A 24770-nucleotide genomic window follows, 5' to 3' on the forward strand; every position below is an offset into this window, starting at 1 on the left:
TGCGGCCACCTTCATGTATACCTCCTGATACATATTTGTCTCAACACAATTTATGCTAAGACTTCTCAATATACCTAATGACCAGGACTAAAAATTAGCCATGATAAGCCAAGTGACCATGAGCCGGTACGTGAGGCTCCACGCCAGGTGGCAGGTGTGTGTGCAGGCTACAGCTCATATGCTCGGATACGGCGTCACCTCCTTGGGTGCAGCTCTAGGCTGCTGCCCCGGCAGGCAGCCCCGCGGCAGGGCCCCTTTGGGCACACAGGCCTCTCAGGGAGGCAACGTACCACCTACCCCTCCGTGCCACGTTTCCTTTCTGGCACGCAGACTCTGCCGTGCTGCCATACAGCTGGCAAGTGTAAGGCAGGGCCCTACACACAAGGCGCACACCGCCTGCTCAAGCCTCAGCAGGTCTGTAGAAGTGCCATGGTGAGCCGCAGCGAAGGCGGTGTGAAATTGCACAGCAATTCTCTCTGCTGCCACGACTCCTCTTTTCCCCCACAACTAGCTCTTTTATCTGCCATTGGAGACCCTGTTCTAAAAGGAACAGGCAAAGGCAAGATGTTTTCCACAAGATAAACGGAACATTGCTACTCCTCTCAGAGTCATCCAAAACAAGAGGGGGGCGAAATGAAACACTTTCCCAACTCAAAAGGTGATAAATATTACACGCTACATTACAGCTTAGACAGCCTTTACAATACAAAAGCTTTGACAAGCTCACATTTACTTTGTCCCTGGAGGACATGGTGACACCTACTCATGTCAGTGTTTTGCACAGCATGTTGCTCAAAGCTTTACCATTTTGAAAAATGCACCTGAGGATCTTAACTTCTCATGCAGATCCTGTAATTCAGCTGATCATAAAGCATAAAGAAGAACTAAGTGACTGTTTATCAATGTATATTGCTAAATGAAATCAATCCCAAGCACTAGAACAGAAGCAGACTTTTCCTACAACCAGAATGAATAAAGCAAATAGCTTTTTTTTTTCCTCTTTTTAATATCAGAAAATTGTGTTCCCAAATAAATCCTTATATCAACAATTTAGCAGCATGCTTCTGTCAACCCTAGTTGACAGATTATAGCCTAATATTCTATAAATTTTCTCATTAAACTGAACAATCTCAGAGATCTATTAGCACTGTGTCTCTGCCTGTACCTCGTCTCTCAGCTTGTAGACAGCTAGCACGGAAGCAAGATACTACAGAACACGCTGCATACTTCAGCTTCATATCTTAAAATCAGCATGACCTGCCGCATTTGTCCAGGATGTATAAAAGACTTTGGAGAACTGGTCCTTCAGTGTGAATGTACATAAACTGACCAAGTAAAAGATTTGTTAGCTGACGGATCTTTAAGGTATTTTCTGTCATTTCTAAATATTATACCATCTGATGTTTTTTAGTGGAAGGTAATTGCTGCCTTAAAGACAAAAATGCCGAATTCTTTCCTTTCAGACAAATTGCAACAATTAGAGATTCAACTTTTATTTTCTAGACCAGTTATTCGAGCAACACATCAAGCGACAGATTAGTATCTGAACCTGCTCATTGTCAAAGCCTGTAGTTCAAAAATGCAGTGGCCGTTTCCTCCCTGCACAGTGACTAATTTCCTTCGTGAGTCAATCTGTCTCTCCTCCTTGCTATTCTCACATCAGAGAAATGCTGCAAAAGCAAGGCTCCCCCAAGTGAGATGCTCAGCCAGTGTGGATCACTGCACTGAATGGCATGCCTCCTTGGAGCAGGTTTCTTGCAAAGCCCATTCCCCTTTGTAAGTGCCAGGAATCAAATCTTGGCCACCTAGTGCAGCGTGTTCCACATGTTAGCTTGCAACACGTTGAGCAACTGTGTTAACTGAGATGGATAGTGCTGTCAAACAGGAAGCTGGCTCACCAGGCTGGAAACAGTGGGATATGCTGACCTTTTACATTCAGGAAAAAAGTGTCCCTAAAATGACATGAAATGTTTCATATTAAAAAACCAAAACAACTACCTTCTCGCAGAGCTTTTATTACCATATTGTGTAAATAAACACATGTGCATGAGCTCTGCCTGTATAAAGAACCTGAGCCTCTCTCACAGAGCAGAGGCTGACAGAGGAAATGAATCACTATCACCCTGCTTGGAAAGAAGTTTGTACAAGGAGCCTGTGCTATGAACCACTGCCTGGAACTGCTGGATTCAACACCACCACTGCTCCCTCTGTTCACACGTTCAAATACCTAGCTATACAAAATAACTGAAACCAACAGACAAAATCCAAATCCCCAGGCAAAGCTTCTATTAAACTACTCTAAATGTGCACAGGTTTTATTGGTGACATGGAGATGAAACTGAAATGTACAGGCTTCTCATCCAAAAGAACAAGCACTGAAATAACCTGTTTAGTATAAAAAAGCCTCTTGAAATGCAAAGTTCATTCTGGAAAGATTTTTCCCAACCCACCACCTCCTGCCCATCTCCCTCAAGATTAGGATTTCAGGTTTGTTTTTTTCAAGCTGATATTTTGGGTAGAGAGAGGAAAGCTTTGTTTATTTTAAGATTTTGCTGCTACTGGAGAATCATCTCTAAGTGGAAGGGACTGTAGAGCTTTACAAAGGGCTTTGCAGCAATATAGTAGGTACGTGAAAACAGAGAAATCAGCCTGCACGTTTAGCACTACAACTATTGGCCATAAAAAGAGCATGTATATATATAACCATTATATACAATGTATAATTTTAAAAATGAAAGACAATCATATGCTGTTCAAAATGGCCCTCATACAAAGATAAATACTAGATACCATCTAGCTGTACACCTAGAGGTTCTATCCAGCTTTTCTGTGCTGACTTCCTCAAAGCAGCAACCTGCCTCGTGGTACAGAACAAATATGTCATGAATATGCTGGCTGATCATTATCACCATATTTCACACTTCAGCAAGATCCAGCTAATGCTTTCTAGGCAGGCTAACAAGGTAGGGCTTGTTGTACACCTAGTTTAAGATTAAGCAATCAACACAACTGATATAACCGCTTCCAACATTTGCCACCAATTTTCTTGCTTTCTCCTTACATCGAACAACCTCAGGTGCTGTCTTCTGCCAGTGCAGAGAAGGGGGAAAAGAACTTTATTGAATACCTTGTGCTTGAGCTGCAGAACTGTGGGAATACCCCAGAGCCAGGAGCGCTGTCTCCACCAGCTGGCTAAAGAGCACATCTTTGCGAACCAGAACGAACTCAGCATGCTCTTCTCGATTATCGTATTCAAGAGAGGCGTCTGACTGCTCCACCACACAAAAGACTGGAATCATCAAACCTAGATTAAAAAAAAACCAAAACAACAAAGCATCAATAAGAGAGGAACAAGAAGTGTGTCATACATCTCTGATTAAAGCTGTAAATTAAAACACCTCCTAGAAGGCTCATCTTAAGTGGAAATCTGCCTTTCTTCCCTGTGGGATAGCTTTTGTTTTCTTTCCAAGGGAAATACTGAAGTCTCATCACTTGACTCATTTAAAAACCACACTAAAAGCTCCAGAGAATACAATTCAGGAACAGAATCACAGTCAGCATGAGGATGAACAAGATTTCCTAATAAGACCTTTTCAACATTGCAGAAGTTTTCTACAGTTCCATGAATGTCCCTATTCTTTCAGGTCAGAGCTTCTCCACATTCAGCCATACGAAAACCTGACACACAAATGCCGCTTCTGCTTCTCTCCACACAGTGAACGTATAGAGGAATCAGCAGAGGCTAGTCCCATACGCAGTTCTTGGCTGGGATAGGCTTATTTGCACATTTTCAGACCAGGGCCAGTCTTCTCACTGTGCTAGGAAAATACCCTTGCATTGATTTTGCTGAAAACGATAATCTTGTGTTGCCAGCTGATGGTCATGCAGACCCAGAGAGGCCAGTGGCTGTTCTCCCGCTGCATGTATGAAGAGAGCAAGAACAGCTCTCTTCGAAAGAGGATCAAGGATGACGAGGAACCACAGAAGTGGAAAACTTAGGGGGTGGTCTGGATTCAATTTTGTTCTGTTTTATTGTAAATTTACTTTTGTGGTTACAGGATCAAGTCATCTATGGCAATAAATTGTGGGGCATGAACTTAAAGGGATTCAATACTACAGACAGTAGAGAAACAAGCCAATTTGCAGGAGACGGCCCTACAGTACTCAAAGCGCGTGCACGGAGGGAAGATGGAACAGACGGAAAACCTACAGAACTGCATGGCCATTTCCATCGCTTGCTACAGGCCAGGCTGTAGTCAGGGGGTGGCAAAGGAAAAACCATTACCTCTAGTCACAGAAATTTATTAATTGGTTACATACAATTTGTTAGCCCCTAGATAAACTAGGAAATACTGGGGCAGAGACAAATCTCAGCCTAAAGTAGTTCTCCAAATGTGCTAATTAAGGCTCATAATACTGCCAGAAAGTTCACCTCTAACTCCTATTCTTCAGAATGAAATACAACCATTTCCAGTAGATAACAACTATGAAAAATAACTGAGTATATTTATGAAAGGCCAGACACAAATCACTATATTCCTGGACCAGGCACTTCTCTAAGGAAAAAAGAGGAGAAAGCCACATTTCAGTTCTCCTTCCATACAAAGTCAGTTAAATATCTTCAAGATCTTCTACTATCAGTAGCTTCACTATCTACAAACCAATAGTTATATATCTCTTCAGAGGAGTCACCCTGCCCTGAAATAGATACAGTCACACCAGTAACAACTGCTAAGGGACTTAAATCCTCCTTGTCTTGAATTTGCAGAGACTAGATTTACTTTAAAATAAATTTTACGTACACAATTCTCACTTATGACCTATCTGGCATGCAGTGGCTCCCAATCTGACATTCTCACTGCAGGTCAGCAGCAGCAGCAGCTACGAGCTGCGATACCCAGTTGATCTGTTTTAGTTCTTTGTTTTAAAACACATCCTGAAGTAATGTGTAAGTAGGTTATGGCATCACATTGATGCTGCTCCCTCTTCCCTGCTTGATTCTGGGTTAAACTGATGCATTTTGCAAGTTCAAGCAGCCAAATTCTAACACACAGTGTTAAAAAAAAAGTCAGTGAAAAAAAAATCTCTAGGTACTTTCCTGAAAAGACAGTGCAAGGCTGATCCTGTTCCTCTGAAATCAATGACAAAATTTCTATTCCTATCAAAGGTTAAAAATTGAATTCTATTTGTCCATAAATCATTTAACTAGTTAAAACAAAATTTAACCTCTGTAAGCAACAAACTTCTCCTCCTGTCAAACATACAGTCTGTCATAGCACTTTTGATGGCGCTATTAATGTCTTAATGGAAGATTAAGATACTTGGCCAAATGCTGAGGCTGTGATATCAGTTGTGTAAATTACATTTTGGCAAGACAGAAAAAGTAGGTGAATGCAAACTGATGAGAGGGATGCCACAGCATCTTTTATTCTCCTGCTGGATGCTTTCCTTGTCACACAACAGTCTGTCCACCTTTTCAGCACAGAAGTTGCACCTATTCTCCACACTCTTTGTTTACTCTGTCAGCACAAACAGGATCTCAAATGCTAGAACTGATGCCGTACATGACATCACTTCATGGATGGCACGAAGGACCCACAGGACTCTTGCCCATGATGACTTTCCTGCCCCTTCCTGCTGCCCATGCTTGCAGGGACCCTGCTACAGAAACAGCTTTTGCAAAAACATCTCTGAACTCAGTGACCCAGTGTAACTGATGATAGCTGCTATTAGCACCTTAAAAACAGAGAGCAAAGGGCAGGTTACCACATCTGCCATTGCTAAGCCATTCTCATGCCTCTCGCTATAGTGTCTGGAATCTTAATACCAACCCCATTTTACTAAAAAACAACAGTAATCCAACTTATTTCCAAGTAAATCTCACTCCAAGGAAGTTCCATCTGCTTTGCCCTCTATTTTGCATTGGAGAGTTAAGCTATAATGTCTCCAATGGACTTATCGCCTCAGACTTCTCTGTTTCCTGATGGTATCTGAAAATAAATGAACATACTTTCAGAACATGGGAATCAGAAGAAAAAACATCTGCAGCCAAAAGCCAACATGCTCTTTACACACTGATATACACCATGTCTTGCTCCTAGATGCATATATTACACCTCCAGCTCACTACAGGGCCGTTACAGAATAGCAATGCAAGTTAGTCAGTGCTCATTGTCATTCCAGTTGAAGAACTTACAGCAATACTCAGAGAGCAGGAGACCAAGCATCCATAATGAAGTCTCGCATGCAGTGCTACAGCAATACAAGCCAGCGTTACTCATAAATCCTGGAACTCCTCAGTTCTTTCCCTAATGCCTGATCAGCCAGAACTACTGTCATCCTCCCTCTCCCATGCATACGCACAAAAAAGGCTGAGGTCCCTTCTGCACTGAAATTCCGTGCATTCGCTCTCCCAGCTTTAGAGAGATGCTGCAGTGAATGATGCTGTACAGCTCATGGTAGGTGACATACAGCACCGATTTTCACACATGGAGAAAACAAGGGGTAATCTGAGGGCTAAAAAGGAAACAGTTTGTTTCCTTAAAGGATGAACACAATGCTGGAACACACACAAAACATTAATAGCAATCACAAATTATACAAAAGACTTTTTCTCCTTGATGTTAATTCACTTAACTGACTTATAAGCAGCTCTTTCGTGCTTCGCACAGAGGTTTGACCCCATATACATAGCATCTGCATAAAATGCTAGGGGAGCATAAAACAAGATCTACATAAAGGCTTTTATAAGGACATCCATACACAGCAAGAATTCCTTCCAATCCATGGAAGAGAACAGGGGAAAACTATTCTCACTATTACCCAGAAGAACAGAATGGTTAGCAGTGACCGGTACCTTTGTATAACATATATTTTTAAAACAAATCAGAGATGGGATTTAAGCTCCGCTGTTGTTTTCATGGAAAAGCTGCAATGTACAGAGAAGACTTTGTAAACATAGTTGCGTTTTTTGCTGAGACTCTTCTAAGGGGCAGAGAAATTAAGAAGAAATTAAACATGTATCAAAGAGACCTGTGTCCAAATGCACATTTTCTCCTCCTTCCCCATTTCAATCTATAGTTTTATTTCACTGGGGAGCAATCCATTCTTAAAAATGAAGGAAAGAGAAACAGGTAGTTCATTCAAGAAGTGAAAACTCTGGACACTCTGCTGCATAAAACATTCATTTTTACAAAAAACTTGAAGCCAGTTAAAGTATTCTCAAACTGCAGTCATGCAGCTCCCTGGAAAAGATTTTCAGTTGTAAGATTTGCAAGTAAAAGCTGTAAATTTCTAATGACCAACTAGAAGGGCAAGACAGAACAGATATTACGAAGTCCTGCACTGTTTCTTTTGTTCATTTGCAAATGATACTTTGTCCAGTGCATGCTTTAAAGCAAGTAACAGATGTGATACTATCAGCACTGTACTTCTATGCATTGTCCACTTCCACGTAACCATCATAGGCTTGGCACCTAAAGCAAAAAAGAAAAGGATACAGAAAGCTGAGGAGGAGGTTAAACTATTTCAGCCACCCACCTCTCCAGCCATTAAATAGGGAGCAGCACTTGCGTGTCCTAATAAGTATAATATGAAGATCAACCAATAAGAAGAGGCACCAATAAAATTCGTGTCTTTTTAGCTTAAAATCTGTTTCCATCAGCACAAGTTTTGAGCCCCATCTAGGTGTTATTTAATTTAATCTAATTTGAACAATTTCCAAACATCAGCTTGATTAATTTCAACAGGATGGTGTTATGGAAAGATTTACTGTACAGGGGTTGTCTAGCAGGGAATTAATAAAGAAGCCAGTTCTTAGCCCTGAGTAACATGAGGTTTTAAGACTTCCCAGATTTCTAGTGGGAATACTTCACAACACAAGCATGTTTTCTTCTGGGAGTGAAACCCACCAAAATTATTAAAAACTGAGATCAAATGGTGGTGTCAAACCCAAAGGAAATCATTCTACAGTGGAGAGATTTTTATCAAATGAAGAAAGTGGAAAATAAAGTTTTTGTTGTTGCTGTTGTGCTTTGGGTTTTTAGGTTTTGTTGGTTGTTTGGGTTTTTTTTAAACAGAACACAGACACACACACAGAGTAATCTCCCTCAAAGATAAAGCAAATTTCTATGGTTGGGAGCTCAGAAACAAGGACATTTATTTGAAAATTCATAAACTACTGAAAAATCTTCATTACTGTATGCAGAAAATTTTTACCCTAGCAGAGACTGTAACGTGGGTCATTCTCTCTAAGCCAGTCTTTCCAATACAGAGAAAAGAGGGGGGGGGGGGGAAGAAAAGAAAAGAAATCTAGGTAACAGCAAGAGCAGAATCCACAAATGTTTATTCCCACGCACACCTCAAAACACTGAATTACAAGCAACTTCAGTTGGACTTCTAAGATGAGACCTTTACCCTGTGACAGAGACTAGGAAGCTCAATTAGCAAAGCATGGGTCGTCTTAAGGAAATTATCTAGATAAAGATTCCATGTATTTAACAATAAAGCATGCTTCCACAACTGGCAATAACCACAGGAAGCAATCAAACTACAAACATTTCCTAAACCTAATCTGCTTCTGTTTTTTCTTTAGGCGAGAGCCCTTTATCCAGCAAAGGCAGTGAAGGGAAAGCAGTCCATTTATTTATTCCTCTTTGAGCTGCAATAGAGTTGACCTTACACATACCAATTTGGTATTTAACTCTCTTTCCCTTTCTTTTAGAAAATTTGAAAAATGAACCTAAATTGAGAAAACTGTTTTAAAAGGCAGAAATCAGCATCCGTGCGGCACAGGAGAGATTTGCCAGTTCTCCTCCTCACATCCTGCAGCTCTAATTGAAAAGGCAGAAACCAATTCAGTCTGACAGCTTTCAGTTATTCAGAAATACCTGAATTTCTGCACCAAAGATGGCCATCCTACATCCTAGTGCAACTTAAATCCGTAATTTCTATTCTGAAAAGCTTAACAATAACATCAAGGGGAAAAAAAAAAGAAAGGAAAAAAAAAGTGTGAAGCTTCAAAGCTTCAGCATGCCACTTCTTCAAAACAGCGTCAACTGCAAATCCTGAAGTGATCGGAAATGAAAATCTAGTGCATATGCTAATAATCAGGAGGTTTCTATTCAAGACGCAACTAGCTGAACAAACATAGAACCATAGAATTGTTTCTGTTGGAAAAGACCTTTAAGATCACATATAACGAGAGAAGATAAATTCATAACGAGAAAAGATCAACTGCATTCCAAAACATTTTTTTTCTAAGAGGAAGGACACCAAATAGTATTTGAAAAAACAGGTTTTTGTTCTAATCTCAACACCACTTTTATTTAAATCACAGTGTAGCTGTAGCTGGTGGTGATGTGAGATCTTCCCCAGAAAATCCTGCAGTCCAGTTGAGGGCTGCAGAGACAGGATACGCCATGACAGGCTGAACAGGCACAACCATACCATTTCCACAGTGCCACACATACGTGACTATTCACACTCAAGAGGGATCAGGCTTGAAGCAGATCCCAGGTGCAGCCCACGCCTGTGCAATTCAGTGATGAGGTGGAAGAGACAGAGTTCACACATTTCACAAAGGGTCAGTCATGTCCATTAAGGCTCACTTTCAAGCTACCCCATAAATTATAAATATAATTAAATCGGGCAGAATATAAGCTGTTGGCACTTAACTTATTTACAATAAATGCTTGGTTTGGGTAAATGGACTGTGTTTCAGCCCTTTACGTATCAAGCACCAGCTTACAACAGTCTCATTATGAGGCTGAGAATTCTTCCACTGTAAATCTTTTTTAATGGGACTGGAGGAATGACTTTGCAGTTGTTTGTCACTAACCACTCGGAACCACGTGAAGAAAGCTGTGTGTGCACACTGACAGGCGGCCAGCGGGAAATCTCTATGTCAAATATAGGAGACCGTATCAGGATCTTTGCAACTGTACAATCCTATGCAAAACAAAAGCGTCAAGCACCTCATTACAGCAAAACGTTTTGTTTAAAAAAAAGGACCTTACTTTCTGCTAATCCTCTGCTCTCCAATGTGTTCTAGACAAAACGTGAGATATCTGATTTTGCATATAACCAGTAATGCGATGCTGTTAAACTCCTACTCTTCATGGGTTTATAAGCCCGTTGCAAATAATATGTTCCAGAATGCAATTTGGTAAAGAAGAGCTCAGTCCACAGATGATTTTAATACAACGTTTGCCAAAGAAACAAAATCATGTTAAATAACATTACATTGTAGAATTTTTCTTTTTAGGAGGGCCAAAGGAAGTAAAACTGAGGACAATATCTTTCTCCTCCTCCTCAGTTATTTTTTCTGGCTTTACATATTCAATAAATCTGTAGGCAGGAAATGCATTTCTACATATTCTATTTTAGCCAATGGTGAATGCAAACCACAAGATATTATTTACATCCTTCTTCAGCTTCCAGTCCTTTCTGTGGCTTCAGTCTCCCAACCATCACAACTATCCCAGATCTCAGGAAATCTTATAAAGAAGTCACTAACGTCTCTGCAGATGTCCCCTGCTTCTGACAGCTTAACTAGCCAAGGAATCCTTCTCCTAGCTGAAATAACAGCTTTACTGTTTAACACGAAATATTCCAGGCCACTATCCCACCACAGAAACATATTATGAAACTCATAACTTGATTTGATAATACTTGAGTTTCTCAAAAACGGTATATAAGAAAAGCCGTATTCAGAGCATGTGCTGAGACGAACAAGAAATGAGAAATAGAGAGGGATACGAAGTATTTACCTCCAGCGCAGCCTCTCCTGCTGCATGTCTGGGATAGAAGTGTTACTCACGGGAGACGAGGCCTTTTGTTAGTCAAAGTGGATCAGCTGCTTCTGGTAACTAACCCCCTTTGCTAAACTAGTTGCACTAACTCGACCCAAACTTCGAATCTGTCACACTGGTTGGGTTCAAAGGGCAAGAAAGGGAGCAGCCACTGGGGCTTTGTGCCACCCGGTTAACCCAGGGACAGCCGTGCACATGGCAGCCAGGAGGCAGAAGCAATTAAACAGGAGAATAAAGCACTTCCAGCTCTCCACCTAAATGAGTGAAAAGTGAGAGTGATGGTCACCCAGACCTCAAAATACAGTTTTAAGGGAGCCTGCGTCAGAAGAAGGCACAAACAGCTGTCCCTGTTGTTCTAGCGGAAAGCTCAGCTTTCCCTGCCAGCCAGCCCCCCGAGACGTGCAGGAACGCCTGTGTCGGCACCAGCACCATGCATTCAGCCAGAACCACATGCAGGCTTTCCAATTCATAGAATAGAATCATAGAATCATTTAAGTTGGAAAAGACCCTTAAGATCATCCAGCCATTTGCATTGAAAGGCAAAGGTGAAGACACTGTAGCTACGTTTTTCCTAAATAAAACAGCTCAGTTGTTTCAACTTGTTTCCCAGTTAAAAAAGAAGAAAAAATACCCCACAGCAGTACTTCATAATATGAACTAATGGAAAATATACTCATTTCACTCAAAACCAGTGAAGGAAACACTTTTAAATTAAACTGGCGTTTTTAAAAAAAAAATCGTCTTAAGCCATTAATTTCCTATAAGTTTTAGGGTTTGGTTTCTGTAACTTAAAAACAAGTTTAGGGTTCGGGAGGGGTTTTGGGTTTGGGGGACTGCTTTCTGTTGTTTTTCTCTCAACTACGTAACAAAACTCGCCTGAGGGGCTAAGTCTCTACGCCAAGTTCCACCCAGAATTAATTTTAATGACCAACATTTTTAAACCCTGAAAACTGGAACCACTAATAAGCTCTTAACTTCGGTGGTGCTAGCAGATGCCACCATATTATGTAATTTTTAAAGCAAAAAAACATCTTCTAGCAAAAGCATTTTAATGAAGGTTCTATTAACTAGTCTCCTGGTACTGGGATAAGTCCCCTGGAATGTAACAGAAAAGCTTTCGTAGCTGGTTTGAGGTTTTATTTCTGGAGAAGAGCTGCGTACCACACTCAGGCCTCTTTTGGGATCTCCACTGGGACCCACCAGCAAGCTCTTTTCTCCTTCATGACCATTCCTCTGTGAACCACCCCCTGGCAAGAAAAAGAAGAAATCGTATCACCCCTCCTTCATGTTACCAGATACATAGCTGATGGAGAGTCTAATATAACTACTGCACCTACATCTCTGTCTTCAAGCCCAGTTGCAGGCTCCAGCTGTAAGACAAGCTGAGTGGATCTGTAATCGTAATCATTGCCTCCTTCCCTCATGTCTTTTAGATATTGGCAGCATTAGAAAACCTCATTTCTAAGATACGGCAGAACTGGTTATGGGCAAAAGTTACAAGTATGTACGCAATAGGACAAGCCACATGAAACACTGTCTCAGAATAAATGTCATCAAACTCAATGGTTATTGATGGAGTGCTTCATCGTGCTACTCTTTCAGCAAGGGTTCAGCTACTGCTATGGCAACATCATTACTAGAGGGTATTTTTCTGGTATAAGGAGACCACAGAAACCTTCATCAGATCTTCAGCAGGAAAATGAATGAAGGAGAGAACCACAACCAAGAAAGAGTAGGAGCCGCTCCGTCATTCCATCCTCTAGAAAGCAGCTAACTTCCCTCTCTGTCTCTCTTTTCACCAGTCAATGTGCACAGAGTCTTCAGACAGCCTGCACCCACGGCCCATTACGGGTCAGGAACTGGCATCTGGGGCTTGGCCTTTACTTACAACTCCAATCTTCCACACTCCATACCCCTGCAGGGAGAGAACAACTTCTGAGTGGCATTCTCTCATATTTCTTCTTTTTCAAGGACAGAAGATCAAGAGCTGTGGGGAAAGCACTCCACGTTTTCACAAAGACAAGATCACACATTTGACAACTATCCATTTGAACATTATTCTTTTAGGAACATTTACTTTTATCAGCCAGCAGGCCACATTAATCTAACAGTTTTTAATAACTACCACGTCTTTATCAAACAATTCATGAGGTCGAGGAACAAGAGTTAACAGGTACATCCTCTTTCTCAGGTATGCACAGTACACTTACTTTGTTCAGCCAGCTAGTGATATTTTGGGGAGAGAGTGGAAAGGACCTACGTACAGGCTGACCTACTGTGTGTGGATTCACTTGTTAAGAGTCAGCAATCCATGCTTTTGGGGCTCAACAGGCTGAATTGCTACAATGTTACGTACGCAGAGCTACACTGGAGAATCAGATACTTCTGCTAGTGCAAATGCATGTGCTTGCTGAGAGGTGTTAGCCAAAGAAAGCAGATTACATCTGCTCTCCAAAGGCTGAACTGGCTCCCGGTTCACTTTCGGATGCCATTCCAAATGTTAATTTATAAAGCTGTATGGTACACAACTAGAGCCAAGGCTACCGTAGAGAGGATCTCTCTTTCCACGTATGGTATGGCAGAAAGGACACTTCTGCTTACAGCTCTAGGACTCAGCTTTGGAGAAAATGGGAGAGCCAGGTTCCCTCAGCCTCGGGTCTTCAACTACAGTTAGGTCCCTTTTCAAAAGGAACACAGCTGCAGTGCTGCCCAGCGTGGGGCCTTTCTGTCTATAGGGTTTTAATCAGAAGACTGAGAGGGTGAGGTAGCTAAAGGGTGACAGAAGAGTCAGTCCCAGGTAGCGATGGCTTGAGAGACTGAATACTTTCATTGGCATATGTGTCCACAGATTTGGAGAGGCAAAAAAACTGGAAAAAAAGTAGCACAGCTTTTTATTTTGAAGAAGAAAGAAGTCTTTTTTACTACTTTCTACCTCTCCATGGCATTCTCTGAGCTCATCTATCTGGCAGGTCAGTATGACACCGTGATCATATTAATATAATCAGGAAGGCTCAAACAAATGACAGAAACATTACATTTATTATTATGCCAAACCCAGACAGTCAGATAATGCCTAACTTGAGCTTTACTGTCAAGCAGTACGCCTACTTACTGCATACTCGCTCATAGGAGCCCATATGAAGTCTACCATCCAGACTTCTAGCTTGAGCAACAAACTCTACTTAAAAAAAAAAGAAAAGGAAAAAAAAAAAAAAGCCCACACTTCTGTTACTCTGCATTTTCTCTAAGTCTAAAAATTGGTAGAGTGTATGACAGGTCCACCTCATTTTTCTTAATGATGTTTTTATTATTCTTTCACTCAATTAAAACAGAAATGGATATTGCATCTTCTGACTGTATAATTGTTATTGTAATCTGTTTTCGATCACTGCTTGGGAAATGGGTCCAAAACAACATAAACTATCCACAGCCTCAGAATACAAGTCATTTTCTTTTACTACGATACTTAAAGAGACATCTATCATGTTGCTCTGCTAGCATGTTTGTATTATGGCAAAAAAGTTATTTGTAAGTTGGGAAAAGACATTATGAAAATCACCTTTTACTCCAAAGTATTGTATAACTCATAATTTATAACTACATTTCTTAATAACCACTCAAAATAATAAGGCTGGAAATTGTGCACATCTAATTTTAATATATAAATAATGGAAATGCATATAAACCAAAATACGCTCAAAATATGAATTTATATTACTCTCGAAAAATAGTCTGGTTATAGTTTTGAAAATGACATGCTTCATTTCCAATATATGCCTGTCAGCTAAATTTATGACAAAACACTCTCTGTGAGCTTAGATTACCAGGATGGTAAATACTTCTATGTGAGTTTCCTCACTTATCTGAAGTTTCTGTCCAAATGCAGACAAAGTCAGCAACTTCTAGAGAGTGGAGTGTTGGCGATACACAAGTAAAGACAGACTAATCCAGCCGCTTCTCAACATTATACAAATAGAATAGAACATATGAGAGAGAGAGAGAGAGAGAGAGAGAGACTGACCTTGTGGCTGTATGCAGTGATACAAATCATGGGTTTTGATACAAGAAACTCCCCTCGCAACATTTCTCGCCAGATTAGTACTTTTGAAAAGATTTGCTGTCAATAGAGTGTCTTTTCATCTCAGAGTGTGTCTTTGGGGAACAAATAAGGAGGGAGCATATTTAAGTGGGAGACATTTCTACTGCACTCTGAAAATGCAGTGGGCGTATCGTCATCTCAAGAGATGCTGCAGATTCATATAAAATATAGTCTGACAGGTTATTTTTATTAATCTTTTTCTGAGCTTTTTTACCTTGCTGACATTGCTACTAACAAGGTACAGTTGTGCTCAGACTGTTTAATATTGCATGTCCATCTGATACAAGGACATCAGTTAGAGCAAAATGACTGACAATTTTTACTATTAGCCAGGTAATTTTCTGTTTAGAAAACAAGTCATATGCTTAGACTCTTATCTAGAGCTACCTGTCTCTTTTCTTCAAGTTCTTTCTGTTCGCTTCATACAGCTTCTACAAATAATGAGAATCTTCTCATTTTCCTAACATCGCTGCATGTAACATCAATAATCATTCAGCATTTGCCAGGAAATTTAAAATATATCTTGAGTTCAGACACAACATGTCTGCCCTAGCATCCAGCTTACGATACTAGCAATGCAGGGCTCACACTTCACCTTTTAAGCAATCCTGTAAATTATTTGTGTGGCCTTATTCCAAGTAGAAACGCCTCCTGGAAGGAGGTTTTACGTAAGTCCTCAGATATTAGCAACATCAATGTTCACATCTTTAAAAATCAGAGTAAGAATTACACCTTTAAAAAAAACAACTTTCAAACATTGTTCATAAGGGTTTCACAATGTCAGCAGCCTTAAATTGCTAGTAGACAAATGCTGACATCTTGGTATATTTGTAAAACTTCAGGGGATACCAGCAGAGCTAGTATAGTATTTAAAAACAAAAAACAACTTAAAATACTAGTTCATGGGTTTTTTTTAAACTTCTCTAAAATAAAGGAAATAAAATTGGAAACTTGAAATATTTTTCCCTTACTAATATTTGGATCAATGCAAATGAAGACGGGGACAAAATACACACAACAGCTGCTTTTGTACGTGCTTTTGTACAAAGCGCAGGAACTCTGGAAAAAAAAAAATCCTAACTATAGAATTGCGACAATATGGACAACATGACTTGCTGGCTGAGAACATATCACACATTAAAGCAGTCAACACTTGTGAATGGCCACAAGAACCTCATCTAGATGGGCTAACCATTCCCCCCGAATGAAACGGCAAAGCGTATTTTCTGTCTTTCGTACCACTAATCAATGTAAACTCATTTGTATGTAACCCCACAGCAGAGACGTCGCTGATGAGCATTCAGCAACAAGTACAAAGCTTGTTGGAGGGCAATTTTTTTTTAGTATGGCTGGAGGCTAGAAAACATTTCTCAAAAGCCATCAAATACTCAGCTGCCTTTTGTCTGCTGTGACTATTTCTTACATCTGCATTAGTGACACATGTCATCATGGGGACCAATGCATCTGACCCAGGACATTTCATACAGTAGGAATCAATTACCACAAGACAATTTTTTTCAGAGCTAGAAAGGGCATCAGTTCCTCATTCAACACAGCGGCCTGGTTTCAAAACCACTTTGAGCTTCAAAAGGAGAGCACGCTTGTTCTGTAGTTACAGAGTCTGAATCAGGCACAGGTTATCTTGAACAAACCCCCATCGTATCAATTCAAAGGGACTTGGTAATACTTTATACCTTGAAAAACTGGGCCTTTAATCCTAAAACACAGCAGCAGTTACTAATTTAACTAAATTATGAGGGATGATAATTAAAGGCCTAACTTATCTATGCCTTGCAATTTGGGATTCGAAATAAAATCTTCCTAAGTTTTACAGATTTTCAGTTATTTTGAAAAGTTTAAAAATAAGATTTAAAAGCAGGTTGGGGACAGCTCAATCACAAAAATAAGAATTTTCCTAAACAGGTCACACAGCTGTTTGGCGAATATAAATACATGACTGCAGTAAAACTGTCTTCATTTTACAACATCATAGATGCCATATTGTATTACCGTCTTCTGTGTCAATGGGAGTGACAAAAATCTTACTGGTCCAAGTATTTTACTTAAGCTCCAAATCACACTTGTGGCCCTTTTCCTCCCCATTCCACACAGACAGGTTTAAGGAAAACAGCAATAATAGAAAGTAACTGCAAAAATAAATATTCAGACTAGCATCTCCATGAAGAGTATTAAACTCAAATACTTTTAAAGGTATTTTAAAGTAACTGATACCATCTGAAAGTCTGTGCTACAAACTAGAAATTTTAAATGTGACATAGCTGTCTGTTGAAATGATGACTTGATTACAATTACACTATGCCAGGATTTTTCTACTTTTAAACCTAGATAAAATATTCAGTACAGTAGAATAGTTTAAGTAGAATATAAAGATCCCCAAAAATTAAGTATTTAGGAAAGGAATCTTTAAACCTCACCTTTAAGTGTTTATTCATAACAATAAAAGTTTAATACTGTTTTTCTTCCTTCAATGTCCGAATCCTTCATCTAAATTCTGAGTGATAAATATGTCGCTATTTAATTTCTTGAAAATACGTTTCCTCACTGGCATCTTTATAGTTTTTAATATGATTTTGCCATCTTCTTCAGGCATAAAAACAATTCTGGGGAGTCACTGACAGACTCACCTTAACAGGAGTTTTCAAACAGTCACCCTATAATAATGGACAGTAAATATACCCTGTTCTGTCCCAGTGAAAATAAGAAAAGGCAGGACCCAATTTATAAAGGGGAGGGGGAAGAATTAACATTGACTTTTTCAAAGATGCTGGTTTCTTCTTCTTTCCTTTGGTTCATGATAAGAATAATAGCATCCAATTAACCAACGTGGCCATGGGTATGGGGTGGGGAGGAAGCAGGGAGATGACTTGAAACACTTAAGAACTGTTGTGGGAAAAAATAAAATCTTACTACAGCTAATCTTAAATCTTGAATTCAAAATTGTCAGTGGCTTTCTGCAGATGCAACTTAGAGTTCCAAAATTACTCTAAACATCAAATTATGCCTAGGTCACCGAATGGGTGGATACCCTATATTCTGTTTAATGCGTATGTTCAATTGCACATATATTTTAACCAACTGTGTCTTTATTTTAATAACAGACCAAGTACTGAAAACACATAAAGACAGACTATTTTTCTACCTCAGCAAAAATACAGCTGATACACTGCATGACCCTTCAGGAGTGACTGCTCTGTTTATTCTATTTACATGACATAATCTGATTGGAAAAGGGGGGTGGGGGGTGGAAATCAGCAAAAAGACCAGAAACTCATTTTTAACCATCGGCCGTGAAAAAGAAATCACTGTCTTGCTTTTCTTACTGTTCCTGTTGAATTAGAGGTCTCTTCCTCATTATGTATCAGAAACGCGTAAAATCCAAGAATTTACATTTCCTCATAATCCCTACTGAATTATATCAAAGTACAAGGCAACATTTCCCAACTATTCTGCAACAGACAAAACATAAAATATATTCACATACTGCTGGTTCCTGAACTAACAAGGATTTGCGGCTTTCATGCTTCTGTATCTCAATGCATTCAATTCTTTCAAATAGCTACTTACTTCTTTCAGGCAGCAGGAAGATATTCTTCATCTAGGATCTAGGCAGGAAGACTATCTAAAACTTAACCTTTCACTTTACTCAATTCGTAAGGACAAGTGAAACGTGCTTCCTTACGCCATTCAGGATGCCATTTAGAGCTTAATGTTAACTAACCGTTTAGAACGGAGGAGCAAATTTGATCAAGCTGTACTCTTCCGTCTGCACAGAAGTAGATTTTCTCTCCAGTAAAGTACTTTAAATCTTTGTAAAAGATATAAAAGGTAGCACAAACCCTATGACATTTTTGCAGAAATATTTAGAATGGATTTTGACAAACAACTCTTTAACCATCCTCAGTTAGCATTTCTGTTGCCCCAGAGATACATTAAAACAGATTTCTAACTACACCTAAGCAGACAAGACCGTGATACATCAGAACTTTACGGAGCTTACAGCAATTAGCAGCGGCGCTCTGAAGAGTCACTGCATCCACATTTCTGGTACATCCGACTTTGTACAAGCACGGTAACCACAGCTACTGATTAACATCCCGATCATACGATTTAGTTTGAATTGTATGAAAGTTTTCCCCTCCATTAATATTCTGTAAATTAAATCACACATTTTAACAGTTAAATGAATAAGAAAGTATTACTATCACACTGCATCAAACTAATCTAACCAGCAAATTTTTTGCAATCATTTCCAGCTCCAAATTTGAATGTGTTCCCTTGGCTATATTTTGGTGCTACATTTCTATTTCAGCAAAAACAAACTTCAGAACAACTCATTCTGCATACTGGCATTTTAAGTTGCATTCAGAGGCTTTTGATGCTTATTTTCTATGCTCTTCAAAATCAACGCGCATATATATATATATATATGCACATCCGCTCATACACAAACAGGTTCATGAATTGCAATCAACAATTTTGTAAATATAAGTTCCCTAGCCATTAATCATCCCTTTTTTTTAATCCTTATGGAGTGAATTACTAACTGAGAGGAGACGCCAATTCTAGTAAGTGAATGTTACCCAACAGGGATATAAAGCTGTCAACACCATAGTGCTCTTGCTTGCTCTAAACTCTCTCCCAGGCTTCATATGTTTTTTAAAGTGATATTAGCCTTTTTTTCCCAGGGACCTTTATAAAACCTGCCTCTCCAGAATATCTGAGCACTTGTTATTTATTACATACAGGTTTTAAAACAGACTGGTTAGATAACTGCTGAAACATTTTAGAAAGCACTGGGTTAGTCAGCAAACCAAAACTGGACTCTAAACACATTGGACTGACGCTAACAACATCGTAAACAGTACCAAAACTTTAAAATCCCCTATTAAACACAACCTTTAAGACCCCATTTAGCTTTTTAGTGACCTTCACTAGTTTATTATAGCTGCTGTAATGGCCCTTTGAATTAAGTACATTCAGGTTAGGAATAAAAAAAAGGAGAGTCATAAGGCAAAATTTCTCATGAGAACAATTGATTTTCTGTCTGCACTACAAAAGCTTATTTTAAAACACTTTTTCACTAATAAAGCTAGAGAGAAAGCTAAAAACACCTACAGCACTATAATATTTCTCTATTTCTCAGGGAAGTCACTGGAAAAATAATTGTAGCAAACACTACGATTATAAAACTTGTTACCAAAGGTCATCAGTCTCATCATAGCACCAGTTAGTTGAGAGCTTATTGCTCTGTTCTCAGGGATTAAGTTCAGAAACAGATATTATTACACCAAAAAGCCACTTGACAAGTAGGAAGGAATTTCAGCATTTACATACCTAAGGCCCAAAACGAGATCAAAAAAAGAATTGCTAGTATCTGTCTTTGCTTTCAAAACCTTTAGATATACTTTAAAGAATTAAAAAAAAAAAAAACAAAAACTAAAATGGTCTCTAGTTTCCAGTAAAGTATTTCAATTTTTTTTCCCAAATGAAGTTCACATTCAATAAATATTAGTGCTTTTTAAAGCTTAAAAAATAAGAATAAACTGAAAGACTGACAACTGAAGCCTTAGATGTCATTTCAATATGACTTTCAATAGTTTCCTTTTTATCAAACACTAGGAACAATACTAAAAGAGCCTTTATTAATATTTATTTGAAGAGAAGTTTTATACTAATTTGCCTGTATATTGAAAGTAAGCCTTTCCGCGAACGTCTACAGCTGCATTTCACAACTCAAGTGAAAAAATTACTAACACCACAGCAACCACTGCAAAGATACAGACTTCCAGAAATACCCGAAACGGTGCAATCTGCATTCAGAAAAAGATCACTTGGTCACACAGGTTCTTAAAGATCAAACTTGAAAAAGAACACAGGAAAAAATATCTGGAAATGAGCTATGTTGATTTATCTTGAGAGCATTTCCAGGAGGAAAAAAAAAATGAAATCAATTTTAAACAGCACCATTATCTTATTAAAAAAATCTGCCTTAACTAATTTAGTATTGAGTATTACAGAACCTAGGTAAGTATTCAGACAAGAATAATTTTCTTCTTGCTTTCAGTATCAATAAGGAGTAATGAAGAAACTTTATTATGAATTGCCTAAAACCAAAGAGATTGAGACTGTTTAAAGAGCACCAGCTAAGAACAAAAAAAAAATTACTCCTGCATTTCCTATTCCCCCACACTTTTACACTCCAGTCTATACCAACTTTATAAATAAGCTGAAGAGTAATGAATGAAAATGTAAGCTCTTAAAAGTTTGCTTTCAGAAATGAGAGTCTTTGTCTTAAGTGGAAGAAATCTTCCATAACTTAACAGGCCAGATTCAAGCTGAACCACTGATATAACTATAAAAGCCAGTAAATTTCTCTTGGCTAACACAACTGCAATTAGAAATCAACATATATATTCCAAAACATTTAAAGTAGCATTCCTTTAAAGTATATTTCTATAAATGCCCTAAGGAAAAAGATTTTAGCTCCAGTTCTAACATTGTCTTTAAAATCAAGCAGCTATAATTCCTCAGTCTTGAGAAAGGCATGCAAAACTACATATATTACTTTTTATATGATTAACTAGTTAATTTTTACAATTATTAAACAAATTATTTCTCCACCAATTTGTAAGTGGCATAGTACTACAAGTCTGTCACTGCAAAGCTGTTTCTTCTTTTTCCGTACATTAGAAGAACACGGAGAAGAGGTTTAAAAAACAGACATATAGTCATCCAAGAAACATAAAAAACTAGTGAGATCTCTTACCCTTCATTAGGTATATAAATGAATCCTACGTTTTTAAAATAAAATAAAATCTGCAGCCCCTTAGCAAACTTCAGCAATTAGGATGCCTATTGAGCCAAAGAGGTCTAAAACAAGCATCTAATGGTAAAATCGCTAAATAAACCTCACGTAATAGAGAGTCATGTGACGACCGTATCAAAGTATCTCTTGAAATGCCATTTACACAAACTCTTTGTGTATAAACAACTACATTTGTGTGTTACCACTCTGCACATTTTAAAACACAAATACAGAGAGATGGTTTTTAAAAAAGGTAAAGTTATTTGTGGCCTGTCCCGCATTATTTTGGTCGTAACATCTGCCTAATTTCAAGATTTTAAATATATTTTTCCTAACACGAGGCTGCACTGTGTTAAACGCGACAGCATCAGACTTAAGATGAAAAAAAGAGAGCATTTAGAAGAAGTGACTGGGAAGTTTAGCTGCTTGGAAGAAAAGGAAAACAAAAGCAACCACGCGTGTCACTTAAACATGCTCTAAACACAAAACTGACCAGCAACTAGATAGTAAAGTAAGTACGGAAGTTGAAGTATTCTAGAGAATTGCAGGAATGCTGCAAAACTAATGCTCAATAATTTTGCTGAAAGCGCTGAACCTTGCATGCGTTTTACCCCGTCCTCTTTTACAACAACTGCTACAAAATGCTATTTACAGGAAGAAAAGAAAAATCCCTAAATGAAAACACAAACGCTGCCATTTTTTCCACCCTGGAGACCCCATTCTCAGAGCTGTGACGGCGGGTGTAACACACCTAATTCATGTCACCTGCATCCGTGAATGCAGCCAGGCTGCCTGTACCTAACCTGGAGGCGATGCCCTCTTTTGTTGGCGCTGCCCAGGCCCGCTGCCCGTCGCTGCCGTGCCCTCCGGGAGCCGCCGGCGATGCAGGGGGGATGCCCGCGGGCTGCCCCGGCGGCGATCCGCCAGTTCTCATGCAAAAAGCACCGAGTGCAGGGCCCAGCTCTCCCCCGGTTACCCCCCAGCAGGATTAGGCCTGGCCTTCTGTGAGCCGCCTAGCTAGAGCCCGGGCCTAGGGGTAGCCTCTTTAGGAAGGCGGCCTTCTAACGAGCGAGTTCTGCACGCCGCAGAGCTCGGCAGAAGTCCTTCCACGGACCCCTAACACCGCAGCGGTGCTGAGCAGCTAAACGCTTTCCAGGAAAGCGGGCAGCAGCCCGCCAGCTGCCACACGAACCTGCCGGCACCTCCGCGCACGGTGCCGACTCGCCCGCCAAATGCCACCCCGGGCACGCCGCTCTGCGCGCCCCGGCCAGCGGGGCCGCCGAGCCGAGCCGGGCCGGGCCGGGCCGGGCCGGCCGGCGGTGCCGCCGTGAGCGCGGCCGCACGGTTACCTCCCACGGGCTTGGTGACGGCGCCGTTGGGCCTCCCGCGGGTGCCCATGGGGCTGCCGTTCTGCTCCAGCCTGGCCACCTTCCCGGGGGGGGGCCCTTTGACATCGGGGCTGCCGCTGCCTCTGTCGGGGCTGTCCCGCAGGCAGGGGCTCTCACTCCTCCGCTCCATGCTCGGAGACGCGGCTCCCGCTGGCAGGTCGCAGTAGAAGGAGCACGGACCTAGGGCGAGAGAAACAAGGGGCGCTTCAGCTGCCGCCGGCCCGCGCCGCCGCCCGGTACCGGGCCCCGCTCGCCCGCCCGCGCCCCCGCGGCGCGTCCCCCGGGCGGCTCAGCCCAGTGAAGCCGGGTGAGCGCCGGCCGGGCGCGATGCCGCCCCGCTCCCGCCGCCGGAGCCAGCCCGGTTAAAAGCGAGCGGTTCGGCCCCGACGGTCCCGGCCCGGCCCGGCCCGGCCGCCTTACCGGCGCGGCCCGCGGGCCCGCCGCGGAGACGTGGGTCCCGCCGCCCGGCCCCAACCTGCCGCGGGCGGGGGCAGGCAGCGCTGCGCCCCGGTCCCCATCGCGCCGGGCAGGCCGGCAGGCAGCCCACCCGCCCGCCGCAGCCAGGTGCTGCGCCCCGGGTCCGGCCTCAGCCCCGGCCCGCCCCCGGGGGCCGCGGGGAAGAGGCTGCCAGTCCGGGCGGCCCCGCTGGCACGGCCCCCCCGCGCCGGCCAGCTGTGCAGCCACGGAGTAGCCGGCTGCTGCCGAGGAAGCCTCTGGCGAGCGGCTCCCGGGAGCTGCCGCTGTACTTACTGCTTATAGCCTGTCTGTAAGTTGGCTGAGTTGGGCTCTGTCCATGGATCAGAAGTAGAGAATCCAGGGTGGAAAGTTTTCTTGTTTCCTCCTCTCACGCCGCTTTCTCCCGGTCTACTCCTTCCCCCCACCCCCAGCCCCCTCCTTGCCCTCCTCCGGGGGTGCCGAGGCGGCGGGGCCGGGGCGGCTGCCCGCGCTGCGCGGGGCGGCAGGGGCCAGAGCCCCTTCCCGGAGGGTCCCGGGTGGCGAGCGGAGCGGAGCGGGGAGGTCGGGGCGAGGGGGCGGGGAGCCGCGGGGCCGCCGGCTGCGGCGCGGAGGAGAGGGGAGAGGGAGCCGACTTCTCACACCTTCGGCGGAGAAAATCAATACCGGGGGAGACGGGGGGAGGAGAAGAGGAGGGAGCGCCGCTCTCCCGGGCTCCGCGGCGGCGGCGGGTGCCTGGCGGCGCGGGGAAGCGGCGGCGGCGGCCCCCGGTGTGTCACTTTCAATCGCTCCCTCCTCTGCCAGCGACAGCAGCGGCAGGAGGGACTCGCCACAGAGAGCGGAGAAACGGTTATTAGTTGCGTTGAGTCATCGAGGCAGAGTGAGTCCTTTTTGGGGTTGTCCTTGGTTTCGGGTTTGGTGTGTGTGTGCGCGCCTCTGTGTGTGTGTGTGTCTGCCTGTCTGTCTGCGCGGCGTTCCCGTCCCAGGGCTGAGCATCCCAAACATCGCCACCCCTCCTCGCCTCCGACACCCCTCCCCCTCCCCGCCCCCCCGCAAAAATCAAGTCTCGGTGCTATCTCGGGATCGGGCGCAGACGGGCGCGCAGCAGCCCACCTCCTCCCGGCCCGGCCCGCCCCGCGCAGCCCCAGCCCCAGCGCCAGCCCGGCCGGCCCCGCTGCGCGCAGGGGTGGGAG

The 24770-nt window shown here is 42.1% G+C and overlaps 1 protein-coding gene across 1 annotated transcript in view; it reads right to left on the minus strand.

Moving 5' to 3' along the window:
• The window catches only part of SATB2 (SATB homeobox 2), a 133686-nt gene extending 109763 nt beyond the window's left edge, over positions 1–23923 (minus strand). The window contains exons 1-3 of the mRNA XM_050899841.1: positions 23875–23923; positions 23086–23304; positions 3128–3304 (exon numbers count right to left, since the gene is read on the minus strand). Coding sequence (XP_050755798.1) covers positions 3128–3304; positions 23086–23254 — 346 coding nt within the window. The 5' untranslated portion in view covers positions 23255–23304; positions 23875–23923. The remainder of the gene's footprint in view (positions 1–3127; positions 3305–23085; positions 23305–23874) is intronic.
• Between the last annotated feature and the right edge of the window lie 847 nt (positions 23924–24770).

The sequence above is a fragment of the Gymnogyps californianus genome, chromosome 7, assembly GCF_018139145.2.
Source record: "Gymnogyps californianus isolate 813 chromosome 7, ASM1813914v2, whole genome shotgun sequence".
NCBI classification, from domain to species: domain Eukaryota; kingdom Metazoa; phylum Chordata; class Aves; order Accipitriformes; family Cathartidae; genus Gymnogyps; species Gymnogyps californianus.